Consider the following 15,467-nt stretch of genomic DNA (forward strand, 5'->3'; position numbering starts at 1 on the left):
ACAAATTAGCAGTTCGAAAAATAATTGTGAGAATTCAAATTATTATAAAAGTTATGTTATTTGTTTTGATCATAGCTAATTTTCTGTTACAAGTGCACCTTTCCTTAAGATTAATTTGCATTTACTCACATATATTATATCACGAAATTATGACTTCACGAATTAGATTTATTACAAATTATTATAAACATGATTGTGATATTATGTTTTAAAATTGTATTTGATTGTCTTTTAAAATCTCCCTTTATTTGGTAATTTGGTATTAATATACGAGGCTGAATCATTAAGTAATGCACAACAATTTTTACCCGAGATGTTATTGTGGCTGGGGCAATGAAATTTTGCAGATATATAGTTTGAAGACTTTGGACCATAACAAAATCTCCAGGTAGTGCACATTCTTTGAAGGAGACCGTGTGAACCTTGTTGACTCACCATATTCTGGACCACCAGTAACAGCTGCAACACAATGGAATGTCACAGCCATTGAGAAGGCAATTCTGAACGACTGGCAGATCTATCTGTGAATCTTATCATTTGTTATGGTACGGTATACAATATCGTGCATGACAAACTGAATTTTCGTAAAGTTAGTGCCTTCTGGGTGGTGAAGAACCTGAAAGATGGCCAGAAAGGCGAGAGAATGATGACATGCTTGGACCACTTACAGTGTTACACTACAGAAGGGCATACCTTTCTGGAAGAAATCGTAATTGGTGATGAGTCCTGGACATACCACTACACATTTGAAACAAAGTGGGTCTCTATAGAGTGGAAACATCCCGATTTCACAGCAAAAGAAAATTCAAAGTGACGCAATCTGCGAAAAAAGTTTTAGTGACTGTGTTCTATGATTTGCATGGTGTTCTGTTGGTGGAATTTCTTACACAAGGAACCACTGTGAATGCTGCATCATATGAAAGAACATTGGTGAAGTTGCTTTGTGCCCTTCATGACAAATGCAATGCTGCAAAAGTCGAACCGTTCCATGACAATGCTCGCCTCCATGTTGTGGCTTCTGTACGTACCAAAATCGAGAAATTTGGTTGAAAGGTGTTCCAGCAACCACCATACAGTCCGGACCTTGCACCGTTGGACTTTCATCTGTTTGGCCCAATGAAGAAATTCCTGGACAGCCAACACTTCAATTCCAATGAAGTGTGATCAACTGTGCGCAGATGGCTATACTCCCAAAAGATGGAGTTCTAAGAACAGGGTGTCTTGAAACTACTACCATTTTGGGAGAAATGTGCTGAGAAACTTGGCTCCTATGTTGAAAAGTAGCTAAAGGATGTGGTCTCATTGTGTATGATTTATTTTTTTTTTAATTGTCGTGTGTTATGTAATGATCCACAATATTATCTTCTCACAAGATTAATAACAGTCTTTAGTACTACATGCCATCAAGGCATCGTTATCATTATCATCATCAGCTATTGTAGCCTGTTCCCAAATTCAAGAGAATTCATCATCCAGAAGTTCTCTTGAAAGCTATCAGTAGTAAAGCTTCTTGATTGCATTCCAAATGCTGTTAAAGACATTTTGATAGTAGAAGTGCCACATTTCTGCCTCTAAACTTGCAGGGTGCTTACTTACTTAGTTATGGGTTTTAAGGAACCCGGAGGTTCATTGCCGCTCTCACATAAGCCCGCTATTGGTCCCTATCCTGAGCAAGATTAATCCAGTCTCTACCATCATATCCCACCTCCCTCAAATCCATTTTATTATTATTTTTCCATCTACATCTCAGCTTCCCCAAAGGTCTTTTTCCCTCCAGCCTCCCAACTAACACTACTTGCAGGGTGCTAGCAGGATGAATTCTTTTGAAGTCTGAAACAGGCGTAAATCAATTAAGTAGATGATGATGATGAGAAGAAGAGAACAGCTTGATGATTAAATTATATTTCATTTTTACTTACAGTGGGCCAAACTGGGAGTGAATATTTCCAATTTTCCTCTTTCCATCAGTGCTATAGGATTCCATCTTGGACTTGGAGGTAATTATTGTTTCATATTTTTCAACTTTGCTGCTGCTGGATAATTTTTTTAAAGATAAATTATTTTAATAATTTTGTTCGTAAAATGAGACTGTTTTCTACCTTCTACTGAGCAACCATAACCTTCTAACACTTAGACTTTTTCCCATTGTGGTGTAAAAATATTGACAATTTCGTATAAGTTAAGATTCATGTTCAGTAGACGTTTTTAAAATTTAATAGATTCTGTTCTCATAAATATGTAGTGTAGTTCAGTGGTTTTTCTGCTTGTCTGTCATGGGTTCAAACAAACCTCGGTGAAGGTACTGAATTTTTTACATTTTCTTCAGGAGGGAGGCTAGGGGGGTGATTCTACATCAACAATAAGTTTATGGCCTGGCTTGGGACCTCGAAGAGTGAGGGTGATTGTGGAGTATTGGTGGAATAATGATAAAAGTAAGGGGAAACAGGAGAATCCTGAGGAAAACCTCCTGCACCCACTTTGTTCACCACAAATTCCTTCATGACACAGATGGAGATTGAACCTGGATTGCCACAGTGGAAGGCAAAGAGGCTAATCACTCGACTATGGGGCGTAATAAAGACTATTATTAAAAAGTAATGGTGTCCGGATGTTAACAAACATTTTTCAAGGCTTTTGAAAACATCCCATTGTTAAAAATTTAAAGTTTTATATCTATCATTCTGAAGAACTGTGACATTAATGCAGCTTTTTAAAACATGTTTAAAAGTAATAATAGCAGCACTTTAACGAATCTGGAAAAGAACAGAATGGGAAAACTGATTTAGGAAAGAAGTAATTTTTTTTTCATATAATCTTTATAAGGACTAAGCATTTTGTATATTAATTACAGTGATAGATATTCCGAATTTCTTCTCCATTTTGCAGTATAATGAATAGCAAACTGATGCTTGAGAATTAAGTTGGATCTATTTGAGGTCATTGCACGATTATGATATATGAGCTTTTTCTTAGCACTGTGTAGGTACATCATTAAAAAAAAAATGTATTCAATATATATGTAATTGTGAACAACAACGTTGATAGAGTTCTTTTTTTTTTATTGATCTTCAAACTCAGTTTTTTAATTTTTTCTCTACAGGTATATTTACATTATTTGGAATATTTTGGCTTCAACTCAACATGTTCCAGACAATTAAGTACTTATTTGGAATTGGAATAGTTACATTCCTATGTGGCAATAAGCTTCTCGCCAAGATCGCAAGTGAACGGAAGCAACACTAGTCATATTGTTCTTGTTGCATGGAATTGGATGTTCATGGACCAGCTCGAGATCATCTTATTAACATCTGTGATTCTGAGACTCTGAGTATCATATCGTGGTATATCGTGTATACCATCATCAGGATTCTTTTGTCGCATAAAATTTTGCTTTTTGGTTCGTACCACAAGGTTAAAAGTATTCTGTGCAATAGTACTATGTTTTAAAGTGAGAGACATTTGTAATTTATATTACCATGTTCACATAAATGGCCTTATCTTATGACCTCTATTCTTTTCGTTTATTGTTCGTCATAATATTTTCAATTCAGTTTTTGGTAATGTTATGTGGCAAAATAATTCTTACTCATTAGTTTTCAAAGCTTCATGAGAAAAATAAACAGAAACGATATAATAAATAAATTACTCTGACATTACGATATTTAGGGGATACTGTTGTACCTTGAAACACTTTTCATAGTTTATTTTTTTTTTAATTTTGGGAAATGACATTTTTTAAATGAAAATGTGCTTGAAATAATTATTGAAGTTTCCTTTACAACCTTGTATTTATTTTTCTGTTTTGCAGATCTATTAAGAATGGAAAAAAATAAAATGACGGGATATGTAATGTGTTCAAAGGTACAACAGGTTCATGTACCTTGGAACATACCGTTTTGTACCTTGGAACACATGGAATTTATTCATTTAGTGTTCTGCCCAAGGGCAAGTCTTTCACTGCAAACCCAGCTTTCTCCAATCTTTCCTATTTTCTGCCTTCCTCATCGTTTTCTCATGTGATCCATATATCTTAATGTCGTCTATGATCTGATATCATCACATGGAATATAGGTGGGAATATAGCTGTAAAAACTCCATAATATTTTAATGTATTTGCCATTATAAACCAGTTTAGGCTTCTCTGATTGAGATTTTATTTCCTGGAGGAGCCATAACGACTTAACAACTTTCTTCAAGGCATGTGGATCAACTCCAGACTTACTTCGTGGCATGATCTTAAAATTAAAAAAAAAAAAACAAAAACTGATAGTATCGTGTATCTTGGAACATGTTCCATGGTACATGGTACAAGAGGATGCACATTTAAACAAATATGGCTGCCAGAACTAGAGGTTCGAATAAATCATGGAAATTAAAATATGTTATTACTCACCAGATAATAGGGAACACAGTTCTTGATTGATAGTCACAAATACAATTTGGTCTCGTGTTAGAAAACATGTAACAATGAACGAAATATTTACTTTTGGTACTAAAAAAATTGTTTTGTCCACAGAACTCACACTTTACAATAAATCAAACTGGAACTATGACCAGAGCTATTTAGCGATATTCTCTACAATCTACTTCAGTTTGAGTCCTCTAGGTAGCAGCAAAAATAAGAAACGAAAAATGTTCAAAGGTACACTATGCTGAAGGTACAACAGTCTCCCCTAATGTCTTTTGTAGGGACATAAAAAAATTAAAATATATTTCGGTTATAGTAAATGGGAAAAATTTTTCTCAAAGAATGCTAATTAGTCAAGTTTGTCCTTTGCAAAAATAAAATAAAAAAAAGACATACAGTAGTGACAGATGTTGGACTGTGTCATTTGCAGAAGTCTGCAAGCCTGCAGTTAAGTTATAAATTTCAGAGCTGCTTTAAAGAAGATTTATGTATTTGCAGTCATTAGGATTTCGTAGTTGATGACTTTTTACCAATATAATCAATCTCTTTTAATTCAAGATTTCGTAAAGATAATAAAGCAGACGATGTTGAAAGAACCAGTGAGTGTGGTACTACTCAGGAACTTCTGAAATAATTACTTGTAAATATAGAAATGCTTCTACAGCCCATTATAATGCTTGGTTGTCAGTTTCTATGTGATCAGATCCTACCATTTGTAGATCATAGTGAATTCATTTGGTAAAATAACATCACTTAGCTATCCTCCTGCCAGTTTGTATATGAATGTATGCTGGATTTTAGAATGAATAGTATCATGTTTATGTGGTAAATTCAGGATATTTTGGAATTCAATGTGAAAATTCGAATAAGTACTGGAAATGTATATAGCTTTTACTCATATGAACATTTTAAGACTTCAAAGAACTGCTAAACGACCTTATGGATGTGCTGTCTGAAACAAACAGTAAATTAATGTTGAACATACTATAACTCATGCGATGGTTGTCATTTTGTGTAGAGAAAAGGTATTTTTCTTAGGAATGGCACTTGTAAATGTATTAAACACACATACAGTAAATTCTTATATAAAATTAATTTCTGTTGAAAAAAAAATTAAATTATCTATATGAACTCATCAGTAACTTAAGTATTTTGCTATCACTTCTGTCACACTTCTTTTTATAAGGAAATAAAAGCAGAAATGTGAAGTCCAGAATCATAAATAAATAAAGTTTAAAGTTTTCATTAAAATGCAAGAGTTAGGTGTTTACATTTACTATGTTTTCTACACTTACTACGTTTTCATGGAGTATTCAAATCGATTTGAATACAATATCCCAATACTTATTGAAAACGATCTGAATACAGAAGCTGAAGTTTCGAAAATAGTTATGTTGGTTAATATATCTGTATGACCTTAACTATAAACATTGTTGAGTTTTCTTAATAAGGCACATGAAAACTTAATATTCTGACTGATAATAAAGAATGGTAATAATAGCTTCCAGGAAAATACAAAATATTATGTGTTACAACACAGCTTTTTAACACGTGTAATTGAGCTCGCTGTTTGTAAAACAGCTGACACACCAAAGAAATGACGATCGATCACATGCTTAGCGTATTAAGATTGTTTTGAATACGATATGGGTTTTCATGCAAATTTGAATACGATCCGATCCCACTTTTTAGGTGTATCAACCTTGAGACTCAGATCGTTTTGAATCCCCATTTTCATGGAATTTTCAAGACAGTAATCGTATTCAGATCGATTTGAATACTCCATGAAAACATAGTAACTGTTTCAAACAAAAATGAGGAAGAACAATTAATACTGTACCTTTTTATATTATGTGTTTAATTCCGTTTGAAAAAAAAGTTGTTGTTTTCTAATACCAGGCGTTTGACAATAAAGTCATTTGGCCTCTTGCACTCCAATATTTTTCAAAGATATTGTCATGATCAGCCACTGAAGCACGGATTTTGAAATGTTCCAAATCCATTTCTTGATTTGAATTGCACAATGGGCAGTTAGGGGACTGATTAATTCCAATTTTATGCAGGTGTTTGGCCAAGCAGTCATGGCCTGTTGCCAATCTAAATGCAGCCACAGATGATTTGCGTGGTAAATCGGGAATTAACTGTAATTAGCTGTAATTAATTTAAAAAAAAAGTATAAGAATTATAAATAATTATATCTGCAATTTTTATATCATAATTTCTAGAGAAAATGAAATGCTTTGAAGAGCTGTTGACACTATATGTGATTAAAATGTCATGATGCAAATTATTAACCACATTTTCATATATAGAGATTGGTATTTTAGTATGCCTTCAGCAGACAGTTTTAGGATACTAGTTACAGGAGAAGGAGAATGTATTAGATGGTATTGTGTCCGTAGAAAATCTGTGTCAGTAGTGACTCACAAATTCGAACTTGAATGAACAGTTAATTTAATATTAGGCATAGTAAATTACAAAGATATAAAATAACTTTCTTATTGATGAACATTCAGTAAATTCTTCAGAGGCTACTAAAATAATTAATAAGTAGTCATATATAAATGTCTATTTTAATTGAGATTTATATAATTAAATTACCATTTAGAACTTTTTACATTAAAATTTATACCATTACTTAGACAAAATGAATACAGTGCACACCAATTATTATGATCACTTTTGAATGCTACTAAACTGATAAAATAACCGATTGATAACAATGACCGAAAAAAAGTTGTTTTCAATTTTTAAAGTTATTAGCTCATACAAACAAACTTATGCAGTAAAATAAATTGCATTATAATATAGTATAAAACTGTAAGACAACTATAGTACCCTATACAGTATATACAGACAATTAATTATACGAGGATTACAAAATATCGGAAATAAACTGCTCATAATTAACATAGAACAATTAATGTTCTAATCAAATTAATGTTTATATATAAATAATTTGAGTAATTGTGGACAATTTTGTGGCTTTCCTTTGTACTGCTGGTGCCAGTTCTAATGCCTTGCTTAAAGTGGGATCATGGCATTAAACTTTGTGAGTAAAGTATTCGTGTTAAAATTAACTTATTAATTACGTAAAGAAAATAAACATACGTATATTTTACACTCAACTACTTTCATCAGAAAACAAATCCAAATCATCTTTAGTGTTGTCAGAAAAATCATTGATGTTCTTCACTGTAGAAGGGATGTTTATACGACACTGAGAATTTTCACGAAAGTCGCTTTTTAAAGGAAAAGGTATGTTCAATTTTTTATAATGTAAGACTGAGAAATCACACAGAAAAAAAATTTGGATGGAAGAATTGTGTAAGTAAATATGGTAATGCAGTATTACATTTGAAATTAAATTTAAGTTTATACTAAACAAAAAAAGTAGCATTGCTGTGCTTCCGTTTTTCAGAAGTGATAATATATTAATAGGAAAACCTGTTTTTATTGTATGCCATTATTTACCTCCTGCATTATGTTTCAGGCAAGCTCTTTCTAAAATCGAAGCAGAAGTACTGAATGGATATAGTGGAGTTCTAACTGCTATAAACATGATACTTGAAAGATGGGTTTATTTGTACCTAAACTAAACACAGTTTTCCCAGCACATCTTATTAGTATATGTTAACATATGATGTAAATTTCACTTGCAACTCTTCATAAGTTTGTTTTATTGTATGCATATGGTATGGGTGTTAAAAAATTACATTTCATAAATGTAACGAGTAAATACAATGCGTTCCATATTTTCTGCATCCGCAGATGGTGGTAAATGTACACTCCACCAATACAATCCCAATAGCCAGGGGTGTATAGTCCAGGTGTGTTTGGTGTGTGGTGCACACCCAGTACAAAAGGGTACTTTAATTACCGTATTTTCCTGAATACCCTGCACACTTTTTTTCTGAAATATACAAGTAAAAAATACAGATGTGCAGCTTACTGGAAATGAAGTTGGTAATATTGTCCGATTTTTCTCCCACACAACTCCAACTCCATCATACTCAAAGGCTGTTCATGCTTTAAATTTTGTTTCAGATTAGAGCTTTTCAATAATCAGAGTAATTTTTTTTTCAAACACTTAAGTGCCTTTCTGTCTTTTTCTCTGAATCTTTCAAAAGAACACATGTCTTGCAAGAGTCTGTACAGAAGAGACCTCCAACACTTGCTGCAAACATACGGAATTTTACGTCTAAACTTTCCCATGCGGTCAAAGAACATAGATGTTAACTTTGGGAGTTCTTTGTAAATGTTATCAAACATCCTGATAACTGGGACAATGTTGCAGTAATATCGTGGCCTTCTGGCATCCCTTAATGAATTTGAGACAATATTTCTACTGCAGTTAATTCCATTTGTTAAGTTACACCAATATCTTGCATAATTTTCTGCAAGAAAAAGATTTTAACGTATTCTAGCAAGAAAGTAAAGGATGTAAACGATCAATGATATTATGAGGGACAATAATTTCCATCGATATGGGTTAACACTTTGACACAGAAAATTATTATTGACACTTGTGTATGGAAATAAATGATTGTATAATTTTTCTGTTTCTAGGTTTTCTCAAATTGACGAACTCGAATATTTTTAATTACTGTATCACCAGAAGTATGAAAAACATAAGTTTTTGGACTCACTCTGAACAAGCTTTTAGCTATTTAGTGACCTCTATTTGACCACATTGATTTTAAAAATGAATTTTTTTTCTACCTATCTCCAGGATTCTATGGAAAATATTTTTATGAGCTCCTTAGTTTTATGAATAAAAACGTTCTTTCTTCTGGGTTCAGTGAAGTGTACAAGCTTGTTAATCTGGTGTTGACTGTTGACCATTCTTTTTCTGCCCTGAGAAGGATCAACACCTATCGTCGAAGCACTCAAACTCAAGATAAGTTGAGTGACTTACGTTTTTTGTTAATTGAAAAAGTGTTGGCCAGCTTAAAATATAAACAAACACAGTCATTTTATAATAATGTCATTGAGAAGTTCGTAATGCAGGAAAGAAAAGTAGAGCTGATGTTCAAGTAAAAGAAGGTAGAATTGCACATTTCGATTACTGTAATGTTGTTGTTTTCTAATGCCAGGCGTTTGACAATAAAGTCATTTGACCTCTTGCACTCCAATATTTTTCAAAGATATTATCATGACCAGCCACTGACCAATGTACAGAACTTGTTATATAATTACTATTTAGTGTATCAAAGTAAATTGATTTTGACCACATTATATATCTATATTTTGCATAAGGAATATAATGCCATAATGCAATATTATTTGCTTATAGACTAATGCTCGCAAATCAGTTTTTAGTAGTTATTAAACCAAGTCTGTTTAGGGCAACACATTTATCATTTAAGTTTGCTAAATGCCATTGCCAAGAGCTGAAATGCAATAATGTCCTAGGAAATTAAAATATCTACCACTTTTTCAATATAAATAAAACTCAATTTTTACTAATTACTCATAATTAAAGGTGATGTTGAAAATATTGTCCATTGACATCCACACATTGCCTTACAGGTTAAAATTCACAATGTGAGATTGGCAGATTGAGGAATCCACAAATTACTGCTAATTATTCAGTCCTCTAAAACATCCCTTATGTTGCCTTATTCGGTCTCCAGAAAAGTACCTTATCTTACCTAAAATTTTTACTGACTACACTGTGGTGGAATTGTACTGAAGGAATGCATTCAACCATTCTTCCTCAGTCAATTTGGGGAAAAATGTTTAAAGATCTTAAGCCCATTTACGGTTTTCTTTCACCTCGAATGGAGGAGATTTGGTTTCTCAGAACTCCAGTAGGCATTTTTATTTTGCGAATTTACTCTTCCATAAAGGTAAAACCAAGCACATCTACTCACAACACTAGTTATTTATATATACTGACGCCAAGTGCATGAGGTGTAGCCTGCACGGACTCTTTACGAAGCTTGATTGTGGAGAATATGAAATGCATTGTACTTTGTGAATGTGTAATGACTGGTTTTCAACATCATAGTGTGAAATGAGAAATTCATAGTCATACATCGTCATGTTGCATGACGTACATTATTAGCATTACACAAATTTTATTGTATTCTGCATATTGTTGCAGGATGATGATTGCACTGATCTTTTTTGCCATTCCTGTTCATGAACTGATAAAAAGTGTGAATTCCATTGAAAAGGAGTATATTATTTTCACTCCTAGAGTGTTTGTTTCCTAGTGGGATAACAATTTAATTTTGGGCAGGAGTCAGACATTAGTCTCACGCATTTGTAAATTGTTAATAAAATTGGTGTTTATGTAGTTATTGGACAGACTTTATTGTGGAGAGAACATATTTTCCTTCCCCTCCCTCCAGTAAAGAGCTAAGCTTTTTTTTATAGTTCATAAAATGTTTCATATTTCTTTAAAAATTATAAAATTATATAAATAGAATTCTAAGAGCTAAGCTTACGTATTTTAAGTGCCTGATAATTTTGAATAATAACTGTGCTGTTTTCGAACTCACTATATAAGAGAGACAAACGTGTCTAGTGTTCTAAGGTAGATTGTTGGAAATATTTAGGGCTAAGAGGGATTAAGTTACAAGAGAATCTATAACGAAATGGACTTAGTAACATCAAGGTGCAGAGGTTAAGTGGTTGGGGCATGTATACAGGATGCGCGACGAAAGCATGCAAAGAAAAGCATTACATGGTAAACCAGGAGGAAGACCGCATGCATGGGATGGAGTGAGATGGAGACAAGTACAAGACGTATAGGACAGAAGTACCTGGAAGGACAAATGTAGGGTGGCCTAGGAAAGTATGTTGCATGAAGCAGTGTCCTATTATATTTTGTTTGGGTTTTCTTCATTTCAAACTATGTGTTTGCACACATTGTACAACAGTGATGGCTTTTTGTGTTGAGTATTTTTCAACTAGGTGAGTAAGCCATAAGGTAGGAATGTCATATTCCAATATGGTTTGTATCAGTTGTTGTTAAGAGTTGACTGCCTTCGTGGTCTGTTGGTCAGCACAGCGTATAGATAATTATACAGTATGGACACTTCGCGTTGGTACCTTTGATGTAGCAGGACTGATTTCAATGACCTTCAAACCCGTTTGAGCGTGAGATTCTGCTTTCTTCCAGGAGTTGACACTGACATCACACCAGCTACCAGTCGACACAGTGGAAATATAACACATACAATTCTGGGAAGTACTTGGGAAAAGTGGCACAAGTCAAAAATATTAATTTTACAGGAGAAGGAAAAAAACTGACCTAAGGATATACAAAGGCTTTTTTCTTTTACTTCACGTTACTGTTTATTTTGATCATGAGTGTACTTACATTATAAAAATAAAAAAACTCAAAAGTAATACTGTTAATGTCAAAACACTGTACATTACTTATGTCATTTGGAGCAAAGACATATGTCTCTTTGACCAGTCCTAATAACATTACAGAAGTCTTCTTATTGGAGTTTACATTGAATTAATACATAATTTTAACAATTACAGAACAGAAACAATGTTATTGATCGAGAACTCAACAGTTGACTTAAGTGTTTAATATGCTTCATCCTGACTACTGTATGTATGTATGTATATATATATATCTGGATCTATGTCTACACCATTGTTTTGTATGGAAAGCTCTCTGTAAAATGAATGAAAAATAGGATCAATGAAGCAGTTCCAACAAGTCCTTCTTTTCCTTACTAATAGGAACAGGCCTACTGTAACATTCCTTCAAAGTTACATTCTGAAGACTTTTTTCTCTTCGGCGGAAATCCAGAACTTCAAAAGGAGCATTATTTTCCAGAGTTGTCTTGACAAATATTTTGCCAGGCTCACTTTTCCAAGTACCTCAACCATTTGTTGTCAAGCCACAGGACACTCTTCTTGCTTTCTGTCGTATTTCTTTGAATTAGTGGCCTCTTCAGCAAGACTATAATAATCCGTGGCGCTACAGCCCGTGAAGGGCCTAGACCGACCAGCTGGCTGCTGGCCTCACGCCCACATGTCGAAGCAGAGGTGGATGATCACCCAACCAGAATGGAGGTATCGTGTGGTTAGCACGATCCCCCCAGCCGTTATAGCTGGCATTCGCAACCGGATTTCGCTACCTATCGTAGCTCCCCAAGTGCATCACAATCCTGAGTGGGCACCGGTCCCATACACTGGCCGAAATTTCATGAGAAAATTTCTTTCCCCATGTGGACTCGAACCAGCACGCATTCCGTAACGCGAGTCCTAGGCAGGATGCCTTAGACCGTGATGCCACAGCGCGGGACCTTCAGCAAGACTGAAAAGTAAAAAAACTTGTCTTATGACATTTCTACAACTTTAAATGCTCTCTTTCTGCTAGCATCTCTCACTAGTTGATACCAGTCCCTGGGATGACTGATGGCCATATTGGTTTTCTTCTTCCTCTTTTCAAACAGTGAGTGGTCCATATCACACTCCAGGTGTAAATGACCTGGGATCATAAATTTGTGATCTATCGTGAGGACACTGGTTGACATGGACATTAATGAAATGAACATGGCAGCTACAATCTTGTTTCTATTCTGTCCCCTATACGTATCAGAATACAATATAATGTGACTAACATTGGGAGGCATGTTTCGAATATGCTGAAATAGATATCATTTGACAAGCTATTTGATTGACACCCCTACCAGCAATTACTTCATGCACATGTAGCATGAAGGAAGTCTATCAGCACAGTTGTGTACAGTCAAATTAAATGTCCACAACTGCCTTTTACAGAAAGCAACATTACTCTCTAGATGTGGAATCTACAGACATTGCTGTAGGTCAAACACAAGTGTTGCAGTTGAAATGGAATCCTTTGCAATATTTTTATCCACTGGTTTACTATAGGCTCTTTGTGCAGCATCTTGTGTTTAGTCATCTCCTCATGCAATGTACTTTTCTCTGCTTCACTTCCTGCAATCTTTATTTGGAGGTGAAACATACGTATCACACTTGTTACATGTATCTGTTTTAGGTTTTTAAAAATAAATATTCGTGTGGAAAACTGACTCATAGATTGGTCTTGATACTGGTTTCTCACAGGTCATTTTATATAGCTCAAACATTTTTACTAATGTAAGATGTGCTGCTAGTACTTCTAGGTTGTTCTTTTTCTTATGTAGTGAGACTCATGTACAGAAAAACTGTTGATTTGTGCCTTCACTTTCTCCCAATCCTCAGGAGACCATTTTCTTTTTGAAGGAGCCTTACCTCTCATATCAGGAGCTGTAACACCACCAACAGAATCTACCTTTTTTAACAGGCATGTTCGAACAAATCTATCTGTAATACCAAGTGTTTTTATAAAACAGCCCTTACATACTGCTACCCTAGCACTATTGAAACATAAAAAGTATTTGTGTGTCTGGAACCTGAATTTCCTCTTATCTTCATCTACATCTGGTCTTAGTCGCATTGTTGCTTTCTGTGCAGTCTCAATAAGAGATGCCACATACCCAACTCTCATGTCAAAGCTTCCTAGACCCCACATTTCATTGAATACAGCCTGTCTATCTTGAGAGGAAAGTCGAGAACTGCATTTCATTCTGCAGTTTGACAAATCTTGGCACTTCTTCCTTGGTACTACTTTTCCTTCACTGGTCACATATTCTTCCCCAAAATTTCTATTTAATTTCCGCTCTTCCTTGGACTGTCTTGAGTACTTTTTCCTAACAATCTGAGGTGTATCTGACGTGTCAGTGTCAACAGTGTCAGTATTTTGAACTTCACTGTCTATAGGGGTTGATTTAATTTCAATATGATTATCAGATACTTCAATTATTGATTTAGAAGTACCACAGTCATGTCTAGATTTTCCCTCTTCAACTGTAATGGGCCTGCTATTAACTTCGGTATCTGCAAGATACAAATCAAATTATAATACTTAATGCATAGAGAATGGCTTATCTTCATGAGAATTGTTATTCAGCAATTGATGTCAATCTGAACTATTTTGCTGGATAGATTGTTCTTCAAACATACTACTCAAAAGTCTAGAGTCATTTTATCAAGATTATCTTGATAACAATATCGTATAACTTAATGATAATAACATGTCTGTGTTGGTTATGTTGTTACTTATTAAATTTCGTATTGGTTAGGCTTAATTATTTTTACTTAATAAACTCTCGCCAAAATATTGTAAAAAATTGTAGAAAATTACAAAGTTGTAAAACTGTAAAAATTTGTAAAAATTATAATTGTAATATTGTAAAATTTTGACTTGTTCCACATCTTACAGCTTCATTGCTCATGTAAGATCTATGGAATAGCCTATAATAAATGAAAGAAAAAAAAAATGTTACAAACAGAGGATTTATACTATTTCCATCTCAGTAGTGTGTTCAGGAAGTGGTCCTGGATTATCATGATTTAAACTAATTATTTCAGTATCAGAAGTGGCTGTCTCTTCTTCGCCTACATTAAACAATACCGTAATGTTATTGTTAAAATAGTTTTAATATGTCAATTGTTACATATACATGTAATTAAAATAAAAATCTTAGTCTAGAATAGAATAATACCATACATATAATGCTAATTTTAAATATACCTAACTTACTATAATAAAATCAGAAGGAATATACTTACTTAAGTTTGAGGTTATGGGTAGCTGTCCTTGCTGAAGACTCGGCTCTAAAATCCTGCGCCTTCTGTTTGACATCATTTAATGTACTTCATGAAATTTTCGTGAATAATAATGATGTTAATATAACATGAAGTCTTACCACATGAACTTTGGGCTCTTATAGCATTAAGAAATGTATACACTTCTCTTTCTAATCAATAAAGATACAGCGAGCAAATTGAATCAAAAGAAGCGTAGGATATACGTTGATGTCATCGAAGCTCAATACATAATAATATGCATACATAGATAGTTGCTAACCACTAGGATCGCTAATATCGCCTCATTACAGACAATGCGAAATAGTACTGGCACAGTCTATTGTTTATAGCACCCTCACAACTCAAGCTTCGTGACTGTATATGCTAGACTGTGATGTTGTGTTCATGGATATATATATTATATATA

General features: G+C 33.9%; 1 protein-coding gene and 1 long non-coding RNA gene across 2 annotated transcripts in view; one reads left to right on the forward strand and one right to left on the reverse strand.

The window, feature by feature from the left end:
• The window catches only part of OstDelta (oligosaccharide transferase delta subunit), a 29,263-nt gene extending 18,547 nt beyond the window's left edge, over positions 1-10,716 (forward strand). Inside the window, exons 12-13 of the mRNA XM_069822142.1 lie at positions 1,922-1,997; positions 3,101-10,716. Of these exons, the coding sequence (XP_069678243.1) occupies positions 1,922-1,997; positions 3,101-3,243 (219 nt within the window). The 3' untranslated portion in view covers positions 3,244-10,716. The remainder of the gene's footprint in view (positions 1-1,921; positions 1,998-3,100) is intronic.
• Positions 10,717-11,690: 974 nt separating this feature from the next.
• LOC138696760 (uncharacterized) lies at positions 11,691-15,438 on the reverse strand. Its single transcript, XR_011331455.1, has 2 exons — positions 15,023-15,438; positions 11,691-14,287 (listed from the first exon to the last, which is right to left on the reverse strand). It is a non-coding gene; the product is annotated as an uncharacterized lncRNA (long non-coding RNA).
• Between the last annotated feature and the right edge of the window lie 29 nt (positions 15,439-15,467).

The sequence above is a fragment of the Periplaneta americana genome, chromosome 3 (genome assembly GCF_040183065.1).
Source record: "Periplaneta americana isolate PAMFEO1 chromosome 3, P.americana_PAMFEO1_priV1, whole genome shotgun sequence".
NCBI lineage: Eukaryota > Metazoa > Arthropoda > Insecta > Blattodea > Blattidae > Periplaneta > Periplaneta americana.